The sequence below is a fragment of the Anguilla anguilla genome, chromosome 3 (assembly GCF_013347855.1).
Source record: "Anguilla anguilla isolate fAngAng1 chromosome 3, fAngAng1.pri, whole genome shotgun sequence".
Taxonomy (NCBI): Eukaryota; Metazoa; Chordata; class Actinopteri; order Anguilliformes; family Anguillidae; genus Anguilla; species Anguilla anguilla.
The window spans coordinates 30,132,899-30,157,867 of record NC_049203.1 but is presented as its reverse complement, the minus strand read 5'-3'; the positions used below and the strand labels follow the sequence as shown (position 1 = coordinate 30,157,867).

At 40.0% G+C, this 24,969-nt stretch overlaps 1 protein-coding gene across 6 annotated transcripts in view; it reads left to right on the top strand.

Moving 5' to 3' along the window:
• ppig (peptidylprolyl isomerase G (cyclophilin G)) overlaps positions 1 to 24,969 on the top strand; it is a 107,719-nt gene that overhangs the window by 75,384 nt on the left and 7,366 nt on the right. For all 6 annotated transcript variants that reach the window (XM_035410015.1, XM_035410010.1, XM_035410014.1 and 3 more), the window contains one exon: positions 13,653 to 13,795. In XM_035410015.1, coding sequence (XP_035265906.1) covers positions 13,653 to 13,795 — 143 coding nt within the window. The remainder of the gene's footprint in view (positions 1 to 13,652; positions 13,796 to 24,969) is intronic.

Genomic DNA, 24,969 nt, shown 5'->3' with positions numbered 1-24,969 from the left:
GATTGCATTAGTAAATGGCTACACATGTCATCTAACTTGCAAGTTAGTTAGCTATCTCCCTGGATATGAATTATTTTTTTAACAGAAAATAATAATAAATGCGATTTTATCCACGGAAATGGCAATACAAAAAGGGAAAATAAATGTTGTGGTTGCGATCGCTGTCGAATTGATCTACAAAATGTCTTGTTTGAATGCGTCATGGGTGTCAAATATCAGAAATATGCGAGAGGTCAAGACTACAAAGGGTTTGGAAAAGACCCATTTTCGGAATCTTTTGACGATCCACCAGCTTTACTGTAACAAGTAGGGGGGCCAGGGCTGTCACTTTTTTTTCCCCGTGATTGCTTAGGTGAACTAAGAAGCCCAGTTCATGTGTGGGCCATGCTGCCTGTAGACTATACGTTCAAAATGGGAGAGCCAAGAAAAAGTACAACTCCACCACATCTCAGGAGTGCCATTTCTAAATATTGCAAATTCTGAGCCATTGGAGACAAAATGATAACCAAGGAGAAAGTTGCCTGCATGCAGCAACTGCCTTTCTAACTCTAAAGCAGGGGTATCCAATCTTATTCGAAAAGAGCTGGTGTGGGTGTAGGTTTTTGTTCTTGCCGAGCACTATGACACCTGATTCTACTTATCAAGGTAGTAGTAGTAGTAATTTATTTCGGTCCTTATTAACAATTTTCCAAACCAAAAAGAATTCACATAGAAATTAATAAATAAAATGTATTAAATAACATAAGGTCTTGATTGAACACCATTATTAGTTGAATCAGATATCGTAATGCTGAGCTGAAACAAACACCTGCTCCCACACCGGCCCTTTTCAGATAAGATTGGACACCCCTGCTCTAAAGTGTACTAGTGTTTCCTCTCCAAAGGACATTAGTTAGTTCAGTTTAGTTGAATAAAAACATGCCTTAATTTTTAATTTAAAGGGGCAGGGGCAGTTCACCTAGAAATTAAATAAAGCCGTTTCCACGTATCTTTACTTCATCGAGATAGTTTTGCGGAGATTTGAGCAGATATCCACTGTAGCGCACCTTGATACAACGGACCTCAACGGTGCCAACATTTTGTGGCATTCAAAGAGCCAAAAATGTGCCGCAGCATCTTTTTCCACATATAATGACACGAGTAGTCAAGTTTCAACCAAAGCACAGAAAAAACATTTGTTTAGAAACATTTTTTGGAAATACAAACATTACCTATACACTTCAACCGTTTACAGTTAGCTAGCCACTACGTCCTTATTAGCTTGTCTTCTCTTATAGCATTCATCTTATGAAGTTGTCTGCCCAGGGCCATATACATATTCGAATGAATTTCATTGTGGAACACACAACTGCAGCAGGTATCTCCTTTCCTGGCTCTGAATTCCAAGTCGGGCTGGGTATTGGCAATGATCTCCAGATTCAATTTGATTTGATTCACTAGGTGTTGATTCAATTTTGATTCATGATACGTCAATTATAGATGCCAGTGTTACTTAAATATGGAAGAGGGTCTCAGAGAAGTAATGCAGCAAACTGCAAAGGCTGCCTTATATAATTATTATATGGTCCATTGCTAAAAGGTTTATGTTAAATGTTGTCAGTTGGGCCCAAAGCATTACATTCAATTACTCTTAAACAAATGTAAATAGAAAGGTGCCATACGCACTCTGCATATACGGTTGGCTGCAGTTCCTATGCAAAAATATTTTTTTCATTTGTACAAAATCAATAGTGCAAAAATGTGCTAGACAGAGCTAGTGAAAACACTTTCTTCAGTATTCAGAAAGATGCAACACATGGTTCATGAAGTAAAAATCTACTCATGGAGATACTCAGAATAAATGTTTCTCAGAACTGAACTAGAAAGCCAGCCTAAGTTGCCAAGGCTTGGTTTGGGTTCTCCTGGCTTCATGTGAAGCAAAGTTGCTGGAAATTGTATTTGTTCAGATTATTAGTGGTTCAGACCCAAGGGGCTTAACCACTATTGTTTTTTTGAGTTTATTATTTTTTATTTTCTTATTTTTTCTCCTCAAGTTTGCTCAGTTTCCCATGAGGTGGTACATGCCAAGGATTTCAATCTTGGCAGCAAGGTTCATAATTAGGGAGGGTACCCACATATGCTGTATGTCCCCAATGGCCCGCATGGTGGCACTATAATTAAAGGTCAGCTTTTCACCCCTTTCAAGTACCATAACTCCCACGTGCTTTGTCCAGTTCATTCAATACTTTTTACACAATTTCTAGAGTAACCTGTACAACCCTGCACCTTTCAATTTAAAGTCGCCATATTGGATATTTAGCTAATTTACATATGATGTGAAACTGTTAATACACAGGTTACTTAATACACTTTGTAACTATAAACCAGGATAAAAAGGATAGTAGCTATGAACCCATGAATTTGAGATTGGGCATAGTCTCAAACAAAACAACCCAGATTTTGGCCTGTCTTCACCCACTTCATAAATTTAAAAGATGCAAATTGTGGTGAAGAGAGAGGACAGAGGTGGTAATTGTAATTTTATTATAATGTCAGCAAAGTTTTGAATCGTTATTTTCTACAGAACAGCAAAGGTATTTTGGCAAAATAAACCAAATAGGATTCGAGTTCTGTCCTTGTGTGGCTACAGAGTAGTCAAGCAAATGACAGAACTGTAGCATTGCCTGACATCATCATCAACATATCTTATTTACTCCCCTTGAACCAAGTTGACTAATGTATGATTCATAACCATACAAACTAGACTAACCTCAACTAACTGAACAGTTTCACTTTGAACATAATCAGACTGTTTCACTTTGAACATTGCACTGCAATAGTAATCTTACTAAAATCTGAAAATACTGATATTAGTAGAGACTAATGTTACAATTGAAAAAGCTGTATACAACTATAAAACAAAACAACAAACTAAATACTAACGTTACAACTAGCTGCCAACTACTGAACTGCTTAAATGCCAAATATAGTGCAAAAGAACAATATGGAAAATGGAACTGGGAAAGACTAAAATGGATTTCTAGCTAAACCTAAGATATAGCAAAAAAAAGATACTTGGCTTTAGAACTCTAAAAACATGATTTATTGTTTATTAACCCTTTAACCCCTTTGTGCACATGCCAAATCTACCTAATCTTTGCCTATGTAGGGCGTACCTTATTTAATGCTTTATAACTCCAGGTGTAAGCATCACAGAGGCTTGAAAAATGGCTTAAATGAAGCAGGACATTTGTACCATTTACAATACTAACTAATTAGGTTAGTTTATATTCATAATTTTGGAAGAAATAGTGCCACAAATGCAATTGTTTAGGCAAAAAACAACTTAATCACAAGTGCATAAAATCTAAGGGTGGATATACTGCTAACTGCTAAAGATCTATGAAGCAAAAAGTACGCAGTGTACCCAGTGTCTCCAAATCTATCCAAAATTTCTAAATTATGCATTGCTGTAAATCACAACATTATCATGTATTTCACTACAAATCAACTGATTTGACTCGAGAAACTCACTTTTGCATCATTTTCAAGTGGTTATTACAGATTTTCCATCAGTAGAGTGGTCTAAAATATCTAGGGGTCCAGAAACATATCGAAATCTCTCCAAAAATGAATAAAATGCTTTTTGTCCATTATAAAGCATATAAATGTGCCCCTTATGAAGGTGTAACATGAAACATTGATATCAGATTAAAATATAATGCAAAAACATTGTCACGGAATGTGGTACAGTACCTAAATGTGTAATAATGAACTCTTGTATGTATTTCTGTACCCTGCAGTACGTAATGTTTTCTTGCAGATGGGACGACATGAAAACAATTTTCAACCGTCCACCACGTTTGGCAGTGTTTCAACTCTCACGTCCTAACTGTTGCATGCATCACAAAAAGTGCTAAACTAACAATGAATGCTTACATTACAGTGTGAAATATCCTCATTATAAAATACCACTAACCTATTTAAAGACACTCAATTTCAAAAATAACGCATATAACCAAAATATTTTGAGCAGTAATACTTACATAGCGATGATGAAATCTTATCTGTGTTCAGTAGATAGAGACAGAGACCAATGAGTAAACCAATGATGTAGTTCTCTCCGCGTCTGTCTTACTCCAGAAAACAATGTCTGCTAGGTCTATCAGCAAACATATGATTTAGCTATCCTCAGAACTCCTCAATAATAATATTTTCCAAGAAATTACGAAAAAGCGTTGATAACGTTTCGTCAGATGCAGTGTCTTTTACTGCTACCACAGAGTGAATGTGTAAGTGAATGCGATGATGAGAACTTTTGGTTATGATAGCAACAAGATAAACCCAACAATAGCCCTAAGATATGCCAATACAGCAGTGAAAACTCTGCTCACTGAATAAAGCCGCGTTTCCACCGCAGGAACTTTACCCCGGAACTAGGAACCTTTTGAGGAACTCAGTACATTTCCACCGCAGGAACTAGGGTCTAAATTTAGTTCCGGGGGCTTTATTTTACCCCCAAAAAAGTTCCTGCTCGGGGGGTAGTACTTTCCGAAAGTACAGCAACCTTTTGGGTGGAGCTTGCAGTGCTGTACATTTCTGAATTTTTTTGTGTTTATTTTCAACCGCCATGTTTAAAAATATGCAGGCGCAAACCGATTTATTTTCATAATAACTTCAAATCAAACTTGTATGTTATGCGGCGCAGTAGCCTAGTTTTGGTTATAGCCTGCCAACGTCTTGGAATTATAACGTGTGCTCTTCTGTTCTTTTCTTGCTTTAGTATTCGTTTTATAAAATGCTAAGCATTCGTGCTGGGACAGCATATTACGTACCAAAACATTCAAACGGATTAATTCAGTTGCTGAATATTTTCTTCCGGATTTTCTTTGTTAGCCCGTTGTAATTGACTCAAAACGTTTGATACAGTTATGTGAGGTATGCGGTAGTTCTGCGTAATTCACATTGGTGATACAGTAAAAGCAAACTGGAAATCACCTTCCGCACTTTTTGTCAGGGTAAAATAACAGGTTAATTCTAGTAATCGTCCCTTTAGCTTTTTCAGACTGCCGTAATTTTACTCTGCCATTCTTCAATTCCACAAAAAGACCAGGAAGACTATGGACTAATTTAGTCCGAGTTTTCGTTCTATTCTTTTGCGATTAGCCTATATGGAATTGACGATGAGAAAGTAATCAAACAGCAAATTGTTTACAACGTGTGCATGTTTTCTGCTGTTGTTGCCAGTTATATTGGAAATGTGAATGCATTCTGTCACTTCGGATGTCAAGACATGAAAGCGAATGTTCGCATAAAAACATAATGAATGTGTTTGAGAGGATATATAAAACAGTTACAATCTGACTATTGGCCTGTTATATCCTATTTGTTGCATAACAACGGTCCAAGTTCAACTACCAACGACAGTTTTGCTTGACAGCGGTAAAATATGCCCAAACGGCTGCAGAAGAACATTTAAATTCCAGGTGATTAAATCGATAAAAATCAATAAATACAAAAGTAACCATGTATAGTCATTGTTGGTAACCCGTTGTATATAAGTGGAATAAACCCCTCCGGGCTGTCCCGGTTATTATAAAACAATGTAGGCTACTTCGGTGGTAGTATGGGGTTACAGAAGAAATCATAGGACAGATGGACCGACGACAACGTCGCTTTTTCATACGTCAGTGGGCTAATTTGCCTAATAGGCCTATTTCACATTTCCGGGTATGTAAACCGGATGTAGGGGTCTCTCATTTCCGGTTATCTTAACAGCCACCAAAACAATGGCAGAGACGAAGAGCTTTTTTGTTTTGTAGCATTCCCCTGTGTACCAATTCGAAAAATAATTTATTTGCCCTTTCACAGCTTTCCCACAGACGTACTCCAAAATAAGAAAAAAACTTGCTAGGTAGCATGACTGTCATAATGTTGCAAACTAACATAAACTAACCCATTACGATAGCTAGCTAGTTAACTACTGCTTTGTGAATAAGATTACACTCGATATTAAACTTTTCTCCTCACATACATTTGGGTCTAAATGTCTGAGTCCCCTACCAACTCCATTGTTTTTTATTTTATTTTTTATCATTCATTGAGAACTAACGCAGTTTCAGTCATGTGGTACTTGTTACTCAAGAATGTCATAAAATCACTTAGCTAGCTATATTTTATGTTATGATTAACAAATTGCGTTTTAGCCAGCTAGCTTGTTAGCAAGCACATATTTGGATATTCAGTGTTGAAACTGCAGATGCACGTTTATTTTAGTTGTTAATTGCAATTACAAAATGTATTGACGGACATCGCAACAAGCCTACTTAAGATATATCAGCTGATTTAAAAATTTGTGGGTAGTTTTTATCAGCGATGAAAACAAACTGCTCGGTAGTGAACTGAACACCGGCATTACACAGGCGATTTGACAAGCAATATAAATCTTTATTAGAACAAGTACAGCACAAACAACATCTCACAAAATAGTAACGGTAGTACAAAACTTAGTTCAGAGATATTTCAATTCGGTATAATATAAGTAATTTTGTGGAGCCTAACACATTGTACTTACATAGCTTTGCTTCCCCTGCTGACCGTCATCGTTAACAGAATCGCTTTTCCTCACAGCTGTCAGGCTCCCTATTCATTCATTTTCGGGACAACCGAGAGGAACAGAGACGCTGTTAGCGGACAGCAGATGCTGCTTCACGCTACAAAAACACAATGGAGTCACCTCCAGAAAATAATTAATGTTATGTCGAAGTGAAATATCTCTTTAATCGGCTAACTTGCTGTGGTTAGCATGCTAGCTATTTATCTTTCTGGCGAACCAGAGCTAACGTTATACTTACCTTCATAACCGAATATAAACTTCTCAAAAAATAATTTATAGCCCTTGTCTAGTTTAGACCGCTTAACGTTCACTGGCAATGCTTCGACAATGCAGATAACATCGGACATAGTGAACTTTGGCAGAGCTATTAGGGACTGTGAGAACACGTCGCTGTTTAGGCTCAATTTTTCGCTGTCAGAAATAGACTTGCGTCTGTAGCAACGGTAACCGGAAACAAAGTATCCCTACATCCGGTTTTGGTCGTCATCTTGTGAAATAGGCCTATCTTCGCGGGACTTTAGACCAATGTCTCTATCTACAATGGGCTGAAGGAACCTTTTAGTTCCTTGAAAAGTAGTTCCTGGGACTAAAAGTTCCGGGTACTTTTGGTGGAAACGCGGCTTTAGACAATCCGTTTGTGAAAAATACGCTTATTTGTGATGCCTGGGTACCTTCCAAAATATCTGTGCATAATACCACACATGTTGTTCATGGTGTTGTCATCCTTTGTAGTACAGTCTGGCTTGATCGCCAATTAATCTATCCAATAGGTGACAGAATAAGCTTTCTAACGATGCATAATATGTAAAATTTTACTTTTGGAATAGCATTTTATAGCTCAGCGTAACCAAAAGTTTTGTCTGCATTACGCATTAATTCTCTCGTTGTGAAATTTTATTGATGACTGCTGAAAAATATTTTGTTTGTATATGTTATTTTTTAAATTGATAGGTTACTGGTATTTTATGATGAGGGTACAGTTGAGGCCAAAAGTTTACATACACCTAGGCTAAAGATATTCAAACTCAGTTTTTCACACATTTCATGTTACCATACATTTCTTTTGGCAAGTCAATTTGGGCATCTACTTTGTTCACATCAGAGGTAATTTTAAAACAATCGATTAGAGACAGACAGTTGACTCTCTCTTTAAACAGTCTGGAAGATTTCTGACATTGATGTAATGACTTTTTAGAGATTCTGATTTGGTCATTTGTCATAATTAGGAGTTAACTGGCACCTGTGGCTGTATTTAACTGAAGACAAGAACAAAGAAACTGGTGAAGGAGTTGGAGGCATCAGGTACCAAAGTATCTACATCCACTATTAAGAGAATCCTACATTGCCATCGCCTAAAAGGCTGTCCCGCAAGGAAGACACCCCTACTCCAAGAAAGGTATAAAAAAGCCAGAATGAAGTTTGCAGGTAATCACTAAGACGAAGAACTAGCCTTTTGGAGGAGTGTTCTCTGGTCAGATTAAACAAAAATGTAACTGTTTGGCTATAATGATCAGCGCTATGTATGGATGGAAAAGGGTGAGGCTTTTAAACCGAAGAACACCATCCCAACTGTGAAGCATAGGGGTGGCAGCATCATGTTGTGGGGGTGTTTTGCTGGAAAAGGGACTGATGCACTTCAGAAAATAGAGGGCATCATGAAGGAGGATTATCTAGAAATACTGAAGCCACATCTCAAGACATCAGCTAGAAAGTTAAAACTTTGTTGCAATTAGGTCTTCCAGCAGTACAGTGGTCCTAAGCATACCTCCAAAGTTGTAACAAAATGTCTTAAAGACAACAAAGTGAAAGTATTGAAGTGGCCATCACAAAGCCCTGACCTGAATCCCATAGAAAATTTGTGGACTGAACTGAAAAAGCGTATCTGAGCAAGGAGGCCGTCAAACCTGACTGAGTTATACCAGTTCTATCTTGGAGTAGGGGCTTCTTCCTTGCGCGACAGCCTTTTAGGCGATGGCAATGTAGGATTCTCTTAATGGTGGATGTTGATACTTTGGTACCTGATGCCTCCAACTCCCTCACCAGTTCAAATTAAACAATAGGAGCGTGCTGCGTGGGTCCACAATCATGCCGAACGAGAATCAGGTGCTCTTTGGAATGGGCTAGTTAAATAGCAATAAACGGGTTTAAGTTCCTTTCCTTTGTAGAAAAACACATGAAGAGTAGGCTACTGTAGGAGAACTTTAAGTTTTTTTTTTGAGTTTTTCTACAAAGGAAAGGAACTTAAACTCGTTTATTGCTCTTTCACCAGTTCCTTTGTTGTTGTCTTGGGGTTCAGTTGAACCTTTCAGACCAAATTTTGTTCAGCCCTGGGAGTTGATTTGTGCCTCCTTCCTGAACACTGCAGTGTCTGTGTGGTCCCAAGATTTTTATATTTGCATATAATTGTTTGTACAGATGCTTGTGGTACCTTCAGTTGTTTGTAAATTGCTGGTATGGAGGAACCGGACTTGTGGAGGTCCACAATTTTTGTGGAGGTCTTGGCTGAGTTGCTTGTATTTTCCCATGATATCAAGGGCAAAAAGGCAGTGGCTCTAAAGATAGGCCCTTAAATACAGCCACAGGTGGCAGTTAACTCCTAATTATGACAATTAACTAATCATGTGCTTCTAAAAAGTCATTACATCAATTTCCTGAATCTTCCAGACTGTTTAAAGAGACAGTCGACCTAGTGTATGTAAACTTTTGACCCACTGGAATTCTGATATAGTGATTTAAAGTTGAAATAAATCTGTTTCTAATCAATTGTTTTAAAATTACCTCCGATGTGAACAAAGTAGATGCCCAAATTGACTTGCCAAAAGAAATGTATGGTAACATGAAATGTGTGGAGTTGTGAAACTGAGTTTGAATATCTTTAGCCTAGGTGTATGTAAACTTTTGGCCTCAACTGTACAACTACTAATTACTAATTATATATATTTTTTTTTTTGCCTTGATTAGTGTACAAGCTACTGAAGCAGGTGACAAACAGCCGAACAGTTTTACTGAAATTACAGCTTTGTAGTGGCTGTAAAACAATCATTGTATTCCTATAGTAATAACTGTCGATGTAGTTATGGAATGAATGTATAGGAACGTTTGTATTTCATTGCGCAAACCATAAAGACGACACGTTACCTATTAGAATAGTGTGAATTCATCAGTTTCAGTTTCACTTTCAATTTCGTAAGTTGCACGTCATCCTTCATGGAAATATTCCGAACCCCAGAAAGTGCACTTTCACCTCCTAAACCATTATCTTCATCAATAGAATGAAGTATGGCATGAAGTGGTATTAGAACTACAGTGCTATGTGCTTTGTGTGTGTTTTCAGCAGCTAGTACTGTTGCTGAGAAAACTGAAACAAAATATAGCTAAATGCAGTCATGGCAAATCTGGTTTTATTGTTTGTCAACATGAGGTATATGAGAAGTCTTCACTACATAACAAAATAAAAACGATCCTATGTTCAGAAATAAGAGGGTTATTCAACAGAGATTTTTGACTCTGGCTAATTAGTATCATCTGGGTTCAAGGCGTTAAGACGGTATGTGTTACAACCTGGTCTAGGGTCAGACCGTAACAGAACGTATGATAAAGGAAATGAGTGGGGAATGGGTAAGGGAAATGTACTGCAAGCCGATGAGTAAGTCCGGTTCGTGTCTGCCTGTCCAGAATTACTGTAACTAAAACCTGACTAGTCTTGAATGGTTTGCTGGGCACAGGGCAGCTTTGAATGCTGAGCTTCAAGGCAATCGGTCCGCAGTCTGAGAACCAGTTGTTTGAATAGTGTTAGTAGGTACCTACTGCATGATTTGATTGGGGGTGGGTTTTTAAAGATTGAGATCTTTTAAAAGGAATGATGTTTTCTGTATCGAGTGGACTCCATGACATGCTGCATGCCTTCGAAAATAATTTTTTTGGGTAAAATTATTGGGGGGGGGGGGGGGGCAATTTTAACTGTTTCCAGTATTTGGAGATGAGGGGGGGTCATGTCCTACTTCATAATATTGAGCCTGTTGAAAAAGTTGCCTACTGCACAGCCTCAACTAAGTATGCTCCTTCCATTACATTTATTTAGCAGATGCTTTTAACGATGTACAAAAGTGCATATCAAGTTATTGGAACAACTACAAAATACAGATTCGATACGGTACAATACTCATTTTGTACATAGCCAAGAACACAGTCCAGTTCATGCAGTGAACATTATTCTGACCTAGCCTATGCTAATTCAAACTAGGGGGAAGTAAAGCTACAACATTAGGATGATAATATAAATTACAGTAAGTGCTGGAATAGAGGTACATATAACATGAGTGGCATGAAAAAGGGGAATTCAAGTAAAATGATTCACAGAGTGGTACGGCAGTTAGTCCAGGTTTAGTCTGAAGAGATGCGTCTTCAGACCACGGCAGAAGATGGGTAGTGAGGGAGAGGTTCGAAGAGGGACAGGGAGTTCACTCCACCACTGGGGACCTAGGGTGGAGAAGCTTCATGATAGGGATGAGTGAGAACTCTTTACCTGGATGGGAGGGGGTGCAATGCGTCCTGCTACTGCCAAGCAGAGTGATCGAACAGGCGTATAGAATTCAATCATGTCCTGTAAGTAGACGGGGGCCGTCCTGTTGGCTGCAGTGTAGGCGAGGGTCAGGACTTTGAACCTGATCCTGGCAACGACCAGTAGCCAGTGGAGTGACCTCAGCAGAGAAGTGACGTGGAAGAACTTTGAGGGGGAAGATTGAAGATGAGTCGGGCAGCAGCATTTTGAATAATCTGTAGTGGCTGTATGGCACAAGCCGGCAGGCTTGCAAGGAGAGAGTTGCAGTAATCAAGATGGGAGGTCACCATAGCCTGGACAGGCAGCTGGGTGGAGTGCATAGTCAGGTATGGTCAAATCCTCCTGATGTTGTACAGGAGGAATCTGCAGGACTGTGATGTTGCCTTGATGTGCTTTTTGAGGTCCAGTTTGGTCATCCAGGTTGCAGAGTGCGAGGCAGTCACTGTGGTGCCATCAACCGTGGTTGACAGCTCACGTAGTAGGGAGGTCTTGTATGGGAAGAACAGCAGCTTAGTTTTGTTGAGGTTGAGCTTCAGGTGGTGTAAGATAGAGGGGGGGAAGAGAAGAAGAGTTGTGTGTCGTCTGCATAACAGTGATAGGTGAAGCTATGTGAATTAATAACTGAACCATGAGATTTGGTGTATATGGAGAGCAGCAGAGGATCCAGTAGTACTCCCGTAACAAGGGGATGAGGGGCAGAGGCAGACCCCATCCAGGTGACCTGGTAGGACCAATCTGCCAGATAGGAAGCAAACCAAGACAGGGCAGTCCCAGAAATGCCCATCTCAGTCAAGATGGAGAGGAGTAGATTGTGGTTGATCGTGTCGAATGCTGCTAACAGGTCTAGGAGGATCAGGACAGAGGAGAGGCGTGAGGCTCTTGCAGTGGCGAGTGCCTCTGTCACAGCCAGGATGACAGTCTTTGTTGAGTGCCTGGATCGGAAGCCAGACTGGTGTGGGTCTAGCAGGTTGTTCTGATGGAGAAAAGAGGAGGTTAGTTATTTTAGCACTGCTCGCTCAAGGGTTTTTGACATAAAAGGTAGAAGCGATACGGGTCGATAGTTCATTACATCAGAGGGTCTGGGGTGGGTTTCTTAAGAAGTGGGGTAACGTGAGCCATCTTAAAATCAGAGGGAACATAGCCAGAGGCAAGGGAGGTATTAACAATAGAGGACAGCTAGGGAAGGATCTCGCTGGATATAGGCTGGAGGACTGTTGATGAGATGGGGTCAAGTGGACAGGTAGTTGCGCGATGGGAGGTTGAAGTCTCTCAGTAGAATAGCAGGAGTGCCATCCTCAGGGAGGGAGCTCAGGATAATGTCCAGCTCATCCAGGAAGCCGATTGGACCTGGAGGATGGTACAGAACAACAATATGGAGTTTTGTAGGATGAGTTACAGTAACTGCATGAAATTCAAAGAAGGAGGGATTAAAGTTAGGACTAGGGAGGACACAGAATTTCCAGGACAGGGAAATGAGCAAACCAGTGCCCCCCCTCGGCCAGAGGCCCTGGGGCTGTGCGAGAAGGAGTATCCCGCAGACAGTGCAGCTGGAGTGGCGGTGTCATCGGGTGTGATCCAGGGTCTTTGAGAGCCAGGAAGTGAAGAGACTTCATCTTGGCAAAGGCAGTAATGAAGTCAGATTTCTGGACAGCTGACTGACAATTCCATAGTCCACCCACCACAGTGAGTTCCTGAGATGAGGATGGGGGTGGGTAGACCAGGTTAGATGGGTTGCACCTGTGGTAGATGGGCCGTCTGGAGCATGTCAATGAGCACAAAGGAATCAGGGTTAGACACATGCCAAACTGAGGAAGAGGCTGCGAGTTATAAATACAGGGTGGCAATTACCTAATTGCATTGAGCTTGTACCCCCAGGTGAAACTACTCGAAATTAACAAGACAGTACAGTGCTATTTAAAACAGTAACACGTGATTATGCACAACTGTGTTCTCTAACAACCGCTGAAACAAAATTAAGCAGAGAAACGCTTATCTGAAAACGCGGAGATTAGTAGCCGACGACACGATCAGATGCACACTTCCCTTGAACAATGGGTGTGTTCTTTAGTTCTGCATTGCTTCTTTCTGAGTAAACTACATGGGGAAGTGTAGTATAATAGTTGGGGAACCTCAGAAGGTTGTGGGTTCAGTTCCCAGCTGGGGTGCTACTGTTGTATTCTTGAGCTATTACTTAACCTTAATTGCTTCAGTGAAGTGTCCAAGTGTAAAAATGGATTTATTATATGTGAAAACCTACCATGTGCAAGTTGCTCTGGTGAAGAGCATCTGCTAATCTCTCTTGTTCGGGGTCTAGTTTGATAAATTCTGTATAATTGCACATGAATGGTAAAATGAAGATATACCAGTAGTGTCATTACTTTAGAGGAGCCTCTCTGTTTGATTGAGGGGTAATACCATTTCAAGGGCTGGTTAATGGATGAAAACCAGAAATGCTAGCTTAGTGAGGCTTTTGAACTGTGGATGTGCTTTTCCCAGCGCTACAGGACTCCGTCACGCTCCAGATCCAGATCAAGGGACCGTTTTTGGCGCAGTGAGACCCCTCCACACTGGCGCCAAGAGATGCAGAGGGCCCAGAGGATGAGGGCCCCATGTGGAGAGCGCTGGATCAAAGGAGACAAGTAAGTCAACTCTCTTACACAGTTCCCTACCTGAAAGATCTATTAACCTGCTGGAAAATATGTATTTATGTATGTTACTATAGCTACGTCACATTATAAAAAACAATGTTGGCGCTGCACCCCACAGTACTGCTGTTGTAGAGGTCACTGGAGTAATAAATGCCTAAGAATGTAATAAGGAGTCAAAAAACCACAAATGTTATACGTAGCAGACCACCAATGTAATAAAGGTGACAAATGTAATACTGAGTTCAACACAAATGTAATTAAGGTCACAAATGTAATAAAGGGTGAGCCACAATTATAATAGGTGGTATTGTTCGAAAGTGGTCTTTGACAAAGATAATGGGTATTAAATCGTCAGTTGAGCCATAAATGTAATTAAAGGTATACTATGTAGGATTTTGCCGCCCTTCTAGACTCTGCGTTTGTAAACAAAGTATTCTCCTCCTCCATTCTCAACCCAACCTACACCTCTGTTAAGGACACAACCTTGAGTGCTACATGCAAAATGTCAAGTGAAGACGTGATAGATATTGAAAATAGCTTTTTTTAGCCATGTGAATGATTCCATATAGATGGTAACAGTAATTAGGCAGTGTTATAACGATCGTTACACTGAGTGCACCCATAGTTTGTGGGAACATTGTACTGTAGTTAGCTAGTGCCATTGCAGCTAATCAGTGTTTTTCCTTGTTCAGTATTTTGGGGGGTATTTCACAAAAACGGATTACTGGGTTCGCTGGATAACTACACCATGTAAAACCCAGAACCTTCCCAGATTTGGAACATCAACTGAAGTAAAAAGAGCTGTTCCAGGTTATAGTTAGCGCAGTTATCCAGCTAACTTTGTAATCCGGGTTCATGAAAAACACCCTGGACAGTTAGAATTTGGATGTAAACATGGAACTCCCATGCAGCAAATCCCACAGATCAAACTCTAAAGGAACTAAGAGAGACCAAATTTCAACTTGACAGTATTCTCAACAAAAAACACAGTTCTTACTACAAAGACTCCGTTATAATCACTTTGAATACAACAATAAATCTGGAAAATATTTAGCAAACCAACTAGAACATATTATAGCAAATTATATACAGCTGACAAAGATAAACACGTAATTGAAATAGACTCTTTCCTAAATAATATAACACTACCAAAATTGAACATAGACCAGGCTAAAACCTTGGATGCCCCATTAACAACAGCTGAACTTGAAAAAGCAGTCAGACATCTCTCAAACAATAAAGCACCAGGATCTGATGGCTACCCCGGTGAGTTCTGTAAACACTTTTGGCAGACAATCTCACCACTGTTCACCAGAATGGCAACAGAAATAAAAAAACTCATCATCCATCCCACCACATATGAACACAGCTTTAATCACAGTATTACTCAAGCCAAATAAAGATCCAACCCTATGTGCAAGCTACCGCCCTCTATCTCTAATCAACACAGATCTCAAAATTATCAGCAAGGCATTAACATTCAGAATCGAATCAGTTATTTCATCTCTCATTCACCCAGATCAAACAGGTTTTATAAAAGGAAGACACTCCTCAAACAACACATGCCACCTCTTCAATTTGATGAATATCTCCAAACAAAACAATATAAACACAGCCATTTTATCTCTTGACGCAGAAAAAGCCTTTGACAGGGTCAATTGGACATTTCTCTTTGCAGTGTTGGGAAAATTTGGTTTTGGAGAAATGTTCATGAATTGGATCAGAACACTCTACAACTCATCCAGGGCTGCAGTCACCAATAATGGCATTACCTCACAAGCTTTCACACTCTACAGAGGCACCAGACAAGGATGTCCACTCTCTCCATCATTATTCACATTATTTATAGAACCACTGGCCGCCGCAATACGACAAAATGACAATATCACTGGTATCACAACCCTCAATACAACCCGCAATATCAGTCTCTATGCAGATGATGTATTGTTATTCCTTCAGAATCCAACCAAATCAATCCGTATAGCTATTAAACTCATTGACACATACTCTAATATATCCAATTATTCCATAAAAAACTGGAACAAATCAACAATCCTACCAGTTTGCGGGAATGGCTGGAATGCTGCATCTCAGAACCCCTCTCTCCCTCTCACCACAGGAAACATCACATACCTTGGCATACATATTTCCCCCAAGCTGTCAGAGTTATTCCATCTCAATTTCACACCACTACTAAAAACAATAGAAGATGACTTAAACTGCTGGATGACATTATCCATCTCTATCATTGGACGTATTGCAACAATTAAAATGACAATATTACCAAAAATTAATTATTTATTCACAATGATTCCAACCCAACCCACTACCCTGGAAAAATAAGAAACCAAGAATAAAACTGACAACTTTACAAAAAGACAAACTCATGGGGGACTAGACGCCCCCAACTTTCACCATTACTACCTAGAAAATCAGTTACAGTATTTCAGCAAATGGATCCATCCAAACCGCTACCATAGCACATGGGTCGACACAGAACAAGCTGAATGCAAAGGCATATGCACAGACCTACCGTTCTTTAACAACACAATAAAACATCACAATTGCTTAAAAACACTAATTGCTACAACTCTGACAGCTTGGTGGAAAGTTAATAAAATCACAAATTTCACCATGAAACCTAGTGCACATACACCCATATCGCACAACACGGACTTTCTAGTAAACAAATCACCAATAACAGGCACTAAGTGGAAAGAAAACGGCATCACACATCTGCACCACTCTTCAAAAATAACATACTACTTGGCTTCCAAGAATTGGTGCAGAAGTACGGCATTGGGGCGACATAGAAAAATATAGGGGCGACATAGCTCAGGAGGTAAGACCGATTGTCTGGCAGTCGGAGGGTTGCCGGTTCAAACCCCGCCCTGGGCATGTCGAAGTGTCCTTGAGCAAGACACCTAACCCCTAACCCCTAACTGCTCTGGCGAATGAGAGGCATCAATTGTAAAGCGCTTTGGATAAAAGCGCTATATAAATGCAGTCCATTTACCATTGGGAAAGAACAATATCTAAAGTACCACCAACTGAAAAATGCAATCAAGACAAAAATCAATATCTCCAACAATCCCCTTCAACCACCACCACTTATAGAACACATCAATATAATTGAAAGTTCAAAGAAACCTTTCTCCAAACTATATAGACTACTATCTCCCACAGACAACACTATCTCTCTTCCTACCCATAACTGGGAAAAAGACCTCAATATCAGTACCAATGCCGACTTTTGGACCAATTTGTGTAAAAACATATATATATATATATATACATATATAACAACAATATGTTTAATAATACTAATATACAACTAATTCAATACAAAATCAACCACAGAGCACATATCACTCAACACAAGATGTACAAAATGGGATTCACAGACATATGCACTGACTGCACACTCCACACAGCTGACAACTACTTTCGCGCCATGTGGCAGTGCCCTCCAGTCAATCAGTTCTGGCAAGAAATCATTGCCAACATATCACTACTTCTGGGATGCAGCCTCCCACTATCCCCATCACTGTGCTTACTTGGAGACTCATCAATAATCGACACTTCCAACCAAAACACAACTCCAATACTTGTAGTCCTAAGTATCACCAAGAAAACAATCCTACTAAACTGGAAAAACAGAGATCAACTTTCCATCTCACAGTGGTTAAACCTGCTAACAGAACATATATCAATGGAACAAATCTCAGCCTCAATCAGAAAACAAACTGAAAAATTTAATAAAAAATTCTCACCACTCCTAAAATCTCTACAGTTGCCTAAGGCCACACACGCACACCCACACACACACCCTCTTAACCCCACTACTACTCTATCTACATACACATGCGCACCCACAATGGATTTTTTTCCCATTATTATTAGGGGTCCAAGCAGCGAAGCTGGTGGAACCCTATTGTATTTGTTAGGATTATTATTTTTTATTTTATTTTTTTTCCGCTAAAAGTGTCTGAGGCTCAGCAACCATAAGTCCTAGAGCAACCAAATTTGGCAGGTGGGTTCCTATGGCCCCCCACTACTCAGGCACTAAAAATCACCCATGTCGGCCAGATGGTGGCGCTATAACAAAGGGTCATGCGTAATAGGCCATAACTCCCACACCGTAGGTTAAATCAACCCAAAACTTCATGGACCTATCTGCATCTGAACCAGAGACTGTAAAAAATATGGACAAAGCTACTGTGACGTCACCCATTGACTCTCCGTGGGTCTCTAAAACACGTTTTGAAGCTCAATGGCGGGCGTGGCCATGTTGTCGATTTGGAGCCAAAACCATAGAGTTAAGCGGCTCTGTGATTTTTACAATGTGATTGACAGTCCGGTGCGGAAAAGCCCATCAACCTGAACGAACGATTGCAGAACGAACCTGAGGCTAGCTGATTGTCTGCCGTTATGTTTTAAAATATATTATCAGATGTTCACGGAGTTTAATTTCCATCCGTGACGGTACTGTGTCATGTAATCACGTTATATGTATGACATAAAAAATACAATTATGTTCAGTTATCTTCAATTTATGTTTCTCAGCAAAACGAATATGCTTAGCTAGCATATCAGCTTGCCAGTGAGCTAGGTAGGCTATCCGTGGTTAGCTCACGCATTAGCAATATGAACCACAGGGGAAGAACATTGACTACACTGATGGTCAATCAATCAGAGATGTGTAGGCTACTGGTGATTTGACTAGGCTAATTTTCTAAACTGTCTAAACTGTCTGGTAGACCTGCTGTTAACCGAGCAAGTTATCGTCGTAGGTTTTCGCCACAGTCAGTTAATGAGCCAGTAACTGCTACTAGCTACTCCATCGCCGTTTGTGGTGTTCACTTGCTGGGTGACGCTAGCTGACCGATCGTTCGCAAATCACTTCCTACCGAATAAAAATTAACACTGGCAGCGGTGATTAACAAATCTACCAAGTATTTTAATAACTGATCTGCAGGCGTGTAAATATGACAACGCACTTTGTACAGCAAGTTTTCCACCTGGTGCATGAAGACAAAAATAATGTAGCCTACATTGAATTTCTAATTATTATTAGGCTATTATTTTTTTTCTTGTAAATCATCAAAACCAATGGAGAAAAGCCAATATACGCAAGGAGCCCCCAGGACCGATTCTGAGAACCACTGTCTTAAATGCCTAGCTTGTCGGTCTCTTAAATGCTAAAAACATGTTCCTTTCTAAATGCGAAGATGGTTAATTTCGTTAAATTCTGTGTGTGTGATTTCATCGTGTGTTGTATGTTATTCAGCAGATGATTGTATTATTGTATGTTATTCAGCAGATGAACCTTGAGACTCTTAATTCGCTTCATGAAACTGAAAAAGTGTTTATCCCAAAATCGGGATTATAGTTATCTCTCTTGCAGGAATGTTGTAAAGCGCTTGTCTCTGAGTTTTGTAATGCACTTGTTGTAAGTCGCTCTGGATAAGAGCGTCTGCTAAGAACCTATAATGTAATGTAATGTAATGTAGTAGCTTTGTCACATGCGTGAAGCATGGCCCAGGTAGACATTTACGGAATGTACACGACTGACAAGCCGTCAAACACGTCTGACAGATTGAATGTTTGCCGGTTAAGGTTAGCTAGCTAGTCAAATGGCTTGGTAGCCGAAGTTGCGAACTGTTTTAGCATAGGCTACTGGACTACCAAATATAGCAAGCTGATTACGCTTTCTGCCAACTAATTATTTGGTTAAGTAGGCTAAAGGAAATAGTAAAAATGACTCGGCTACCGCAAAACTTCAGAGGAGGATTATTTTATGGTCGTCTAGTGCAGCTGTAAATAGCACACGCCATAATGAAATCACCACGAAATGGGATGCCTGCATTTTCTGACTTCGCACCGTGGCCGGAGCCGCAATGTCAAGGCCAAGAAGCGCCACCGCCCACCCCAGTGACCATAGACTGTAGCCCCTATTGTAGCTCAGTCCTCCGCAGTAATCCGGAAGTGACGCAAGCTGTACCTCATTGGTCCAGAACAAATATTGGCACTGTGCCCAAATGACGCAATAAATCATGAAATCGACCCATGGACAGTCATAAGACGAATGAAATACACCTATTATGACTATTTGTTCCTGTGAGAAAAAATTATTGACTTTGTATTTTGATCACATTTGTACCGTAGACTTACATGGAAACCGGATATGAAAACACCTATACTGGAGCCATCCGTAGTGGGCAACCAGGAAATGAGCTTCAAAAATGAAGTCTGGAGTCCTTTTGACATTTTTGTTGGGGCGTGGAAGCTTTCTCCACTAAAATGTCTGCGGCTCATCAACCATAAGTTGTAGACCAACCAAATTTGGTAGTTGGGTTCCTATGGCCCCCCACTACTCAGGAACTAAAAATCACCTATGTCGGCCAGATGGTGGCGCTATAACAAAAGGTCATATTTTAAAAGGTCATAACTCCCACACCGTAAGTCAGATCAACACAAAACGTCATCGACCGATGCATCTAAATGTGCTCTACAACTTTGCCTTTGGGACCACGTATGTCCGCCATTTGGACTTTTTTATTAGGTGGGGTGCGGAAGAGCTGGAGCTCCAAATCTAAGTGTTACGACATCTAGTAAACTACTTTACGGCAAGCAACATCCATGGCGACGCAAGTAATCCGACACTGTAAGGTCTAGTTTTTATCAGTGAGGGGAGGGTCTGAACGTCGGGGAAGCAATGGAAGACAGTGCCAGCCAGAGTGCATGCTAGGCTATTAAAGGTTTGTTAGTAAAAGCTTTTTGAGAGGATGAATACTTCTCTTTGGCATGGATCCATTTGAAGACAATATCGGGTGAGTTTGTTTAGTCTTTAAATCCGTCATTATGCTGAGAGAAATCGTATTCTCAATTTAATCTCGAAATTCACTGTAAGCTTAGGGTTGTAACTAGGTAGCTGTTTCGTAGGTGACTTAGTTAATGCACTCGTCTTAACTATTGCTTGTATTTTTGCATAGACTGTGTTAGTGTTAATCAGTTTAACCTACAGGGTCCAAGTTGAACTATGCGGTTGTTCCCTGCACTTGGAACGGTACTTCTCTCTAGGGTTTTCGACACACTTGTTCCTCATTATGATTATACACTTTGTTGTACGTCGCTCTGGATAAGAGCGTCTGCCAAATGCCTGTAATGTAATGTAATTTTTCGTAGCAACAAGATACACCCGACATTAGCCCTAAAATATGCTAATAGCAGTGAAAACGCTGCTCACTGAATAACGAAAAAAACGAGACAAATTTTCTTGTTAAATTATATCATGTCATTCTACAGTCAATATCTGGGACTAAACATTGAATAAATATACAATCTTACCGTTGGTTTTACGCGTAGATGTCCCTTTTGCGAATGAGTGGTCATATATTGTCTTGCACAATCCATTTGTGAAAAATAAGCGCATATGTGACGCCTGGGTCAGCTATCTTCAATAATAGCTGTGCGTAATACCACACCTGTTGCTTACGGCGTTGTCGCCCTTTTCAGTGCAATTTGGCTTGATTGACAATTCATTTATTCAGTAGGTGAGAGTATAAGCTTTCTAACGATGTATAACATGTATGATTTTGCTTTTGGAATAGCGTTTTATAGGTCAGCGAAACCAAAATTTTTCTTATCTGCCTATGTCTAAATAAATTAAACGGTAGGCTACTTTGCGCCCAGTACGCAGATCGCGAGTTGATATTTGTCTTTTTTTTCTCGTTTTTTCTCAATGTCATATTTATTATTTGAAATGTGTATTTATGTGTTATTATTCTATCTGTCTCTGTGGCGCTCTGAAATGTGCATTCTCTGCTAAGCTGAGCAATGGATTGGAATATGTGTCTGATGTAGAGTTGCACGGTATACCAAAACTTCAGCACTTTCTCGGTACTTAAAAAAAAAAAAAAAAAAAAGCCAGGGGTTTTGAAGGGGGAGGGGAGTTGGTGGAGGGATTTGAAGTGGTTTCACCCTGTTTTGTAATAACTGTAGAATGGAAATAAATAAATTTTATTAATTAAAAAAAAAAAGGCTTAGCCTGCACACAGGAGAGTTTACATGCACATTTTAACAGGTTGTAACAGTTATGGCCTTCGGGACCATTTCAATTACTGTACATGTTAGCTGCATGGGAACTCTCCATGGCCTTGGTTACTTCTCTTAATTTCACAGGACAAATTGCCTGTCATACAGACGTAGAGGGGGTTAATGCCATACTAAACTGTGCTCTGATCTGCTCTGTCACCATATAATGTAGAATATGATGTAAATACCATTGAATTACTATACACTGTAAACCAAGTCCACCAGGAAAATCATTGAAGCCAAGCGGTTTAAACCGAAAAAAATGCAGTTTTTTGACTTGTTGCGGACAGTCACTGGATTATAAAATACCGTAATGATCAAACTTATTTCTTGGTGGTTTTACCGACCAAGACTGGGTTTTCTGCATCAAAGTGCAAAGAGTGTATGCTTTACAACGGTGTAGGTGTTACAGCAGTGCACCTTGAATCAGTGACCGATGAAAGCAATAATTTACGAGTGCTATTTTTAGACGTCTGCATCTAATTGGGGGTTTAAGAAATTAAGAGCCCTCGTATGGTCAATATACTCAAATGCTCAATAACTTTAGTACTTTTTAATGGGGCAACTACATCAAGGGTTTTACGTACCGCAGTAGGCACTCCCTCTTCCAGATCATTGAAGACAAGGAGGTAACTGAAATGTCTTAATCAGAATATTCTGGTAGTGCATCAATAAAGTTTATAGCAGTGGTAGAAGTAATAGTGTGACCTGTGTGCATGTTGCAGGTGCAGGTGCAGATGTTATGGGATGGGCTAATAGTAGATGCAGTGTTATAAGAAAATGGTCAGACAGGATAGGATTATGTGGATGAATTACAGCATCATTAATATCAACACCATAACTTAAGACCGTAGAAAAGTATTTGATTTTTTAAAAGTCTTCTACATTCTTAGCTGCGACCGCAGCTCAATAGCTCTGTTCCACCCACCCCGTAGCGGCCAGTTTTATAATTTGGCATGGACGTTGGTCATGACCAAAGGTAGAGCTGAGTAACTTTCAAGGCCTATTGACCAAGAGGGGGCGTGGCGATGGCCGTGGCCTATCACAAAAAATCACATAACTCCCGAATGGATTCACAGATTTGCACAAGATTTTGTGGAAAGGTTGTTAATGAGCCAAAGAAGAGGTCACGTGTTTGTGTGAGGGTGCGTCAGGGGGCGTGGGGATAGGCGTGGCCTATCACAAAAAGGCATATAACTCCCGAATGGATTCACAGATTTGCACAAGATTTTGTGGAAAGGTTGGTCATGAACCAAAGAAGAGGTCACGTGTTTGTGTGAGGGTGTGTGCGTGGATGCATGCACACATGGATGCATGCGTGTGTGCGGTAGCAGCTATTGCAGATTTGCGCTTGTTTTTTAAATGAGGATTTTCACAGTAGATCAATGTAAATAAATTTAAAAAAACTTATTACTATTGTTATTGACCACCTGGAACAAATCTGTATGAAATCATAAAGACAGTTCATTGAACCCTCTATGGCAGTGGTGTCAAACTCGTTGCCATGGAGGGCCGTGTGTATGCAGGTTTTCATTCCAGCCTCAGATCTTGATTATATAATTAGTTAAATTATTTGCTGAATTAGGGATGCAGGTTTGTGCACAATGGTGACCCGACGTCTATGGTCTATGGTAAATAAAAATTTTCTTATATTCTGTGCTTCAATGCAGTTAAACGCATATGGCTGAATGAGTAATTGGACTCAATTAAGGCAGCATTAATTGGTTGGAATGAAAACCTGCATACACACGGCCCTCCATGGCAACGAGTTTGACACCACTGCTCTATGGTATGTTGTCCTCTAGGTTACAGCATGTTTTCTCCTTTTTCACACAATAAACATGGTCAATCATAATGCAATACTTCATATTGAATGGGAGACTGAAGAAGCATCCCTTTTTTCTAAAGGTTTTCCATGAATTATGCAGGACTTATAACATGGCCACAACAGTCTATGATTAAAATATTCTAAAAGAACAGACCTTAAAACCTTGCAGTTTCAGTTAAAGATGTAGTAAGATGTAAGTGTTTGATTTAAAAAATAAAAAAAATTTTATGTTCCACCCCCTCCCCTCCCCTCCACATTCCTGCCCTCCAAACACATGCACATGTGCTGTCTGATATCTGGGTACTGGAGAGAGGACATATGTTGACTTGTTCTGTTATAATCAGTCAGAAGTCGCTATGGGCAGTTTCAAATGAATCACTGTGTAGAATATCGTGGCTTTCTTAATCGGTAAGTCTTAATGCCAAATTCAGAGTGAAAAATATTATTTCAAAGCTTTTAAACATAAGGTGCACCACCAGTATTTCACATGATTTGGAAGCTAATTTAAGCCAGCTCATTGTCACCAATTATGTAATCATCTTAGCTGCTTTCATGATCATTGAACGGTGGAATGGGTTTCATCTGATTTTGCATTAAAAATGTCTTTGCTTTCATTATCTGTATGTCTAAGATTAAAAGGTAGTTCCAAATTTCTACGTCATTTGCTGGTCTAGCTTTTGCACTGTCTGCAATAACATTATCTGTACTCTGCTCTTATCTTTGTAGCCCCCCCCCTGCCCAACCCTGTCAGCACTGGCAGCGCTGTGATCAGGCAACATGATTGACAGGCAGGCAGGCAGGGCAGGGAGCTGTGCGGTGAAGTTTGGAGTGGCTGATTTCATAGCCTGGGGCAGAGAGACTGAGAGCAAAAGTGTTCTACACGGGTTAAATTGGGGGTGGACGCAGGTGGACGGCGTCCACCCACCTTTGGTAAATAAATAATTTTGACCGGCAGTTTTACAAATAACTATAACAATCCAGTCCATTTTTCGTATGCTGCAGTCCATGTGTTCCCTCTAGCCAGTTACTCGCTCAACCAATCAAAAATCCGAAGAAAAAAAACTCAGGAGAAACAGTCGTTTATATAGACAGGCACAGAAAAAAAATATTGTTGATTGTCTTGATCGTTTGGAAGCGAACGCGGTAGGTAATTTCATTAACATGTAATTTCATCTATGCAACATGTTAAAGAGAGATGAATAAACTGCCCCCACGAATGCCAGCTATTATTAACAGCAAC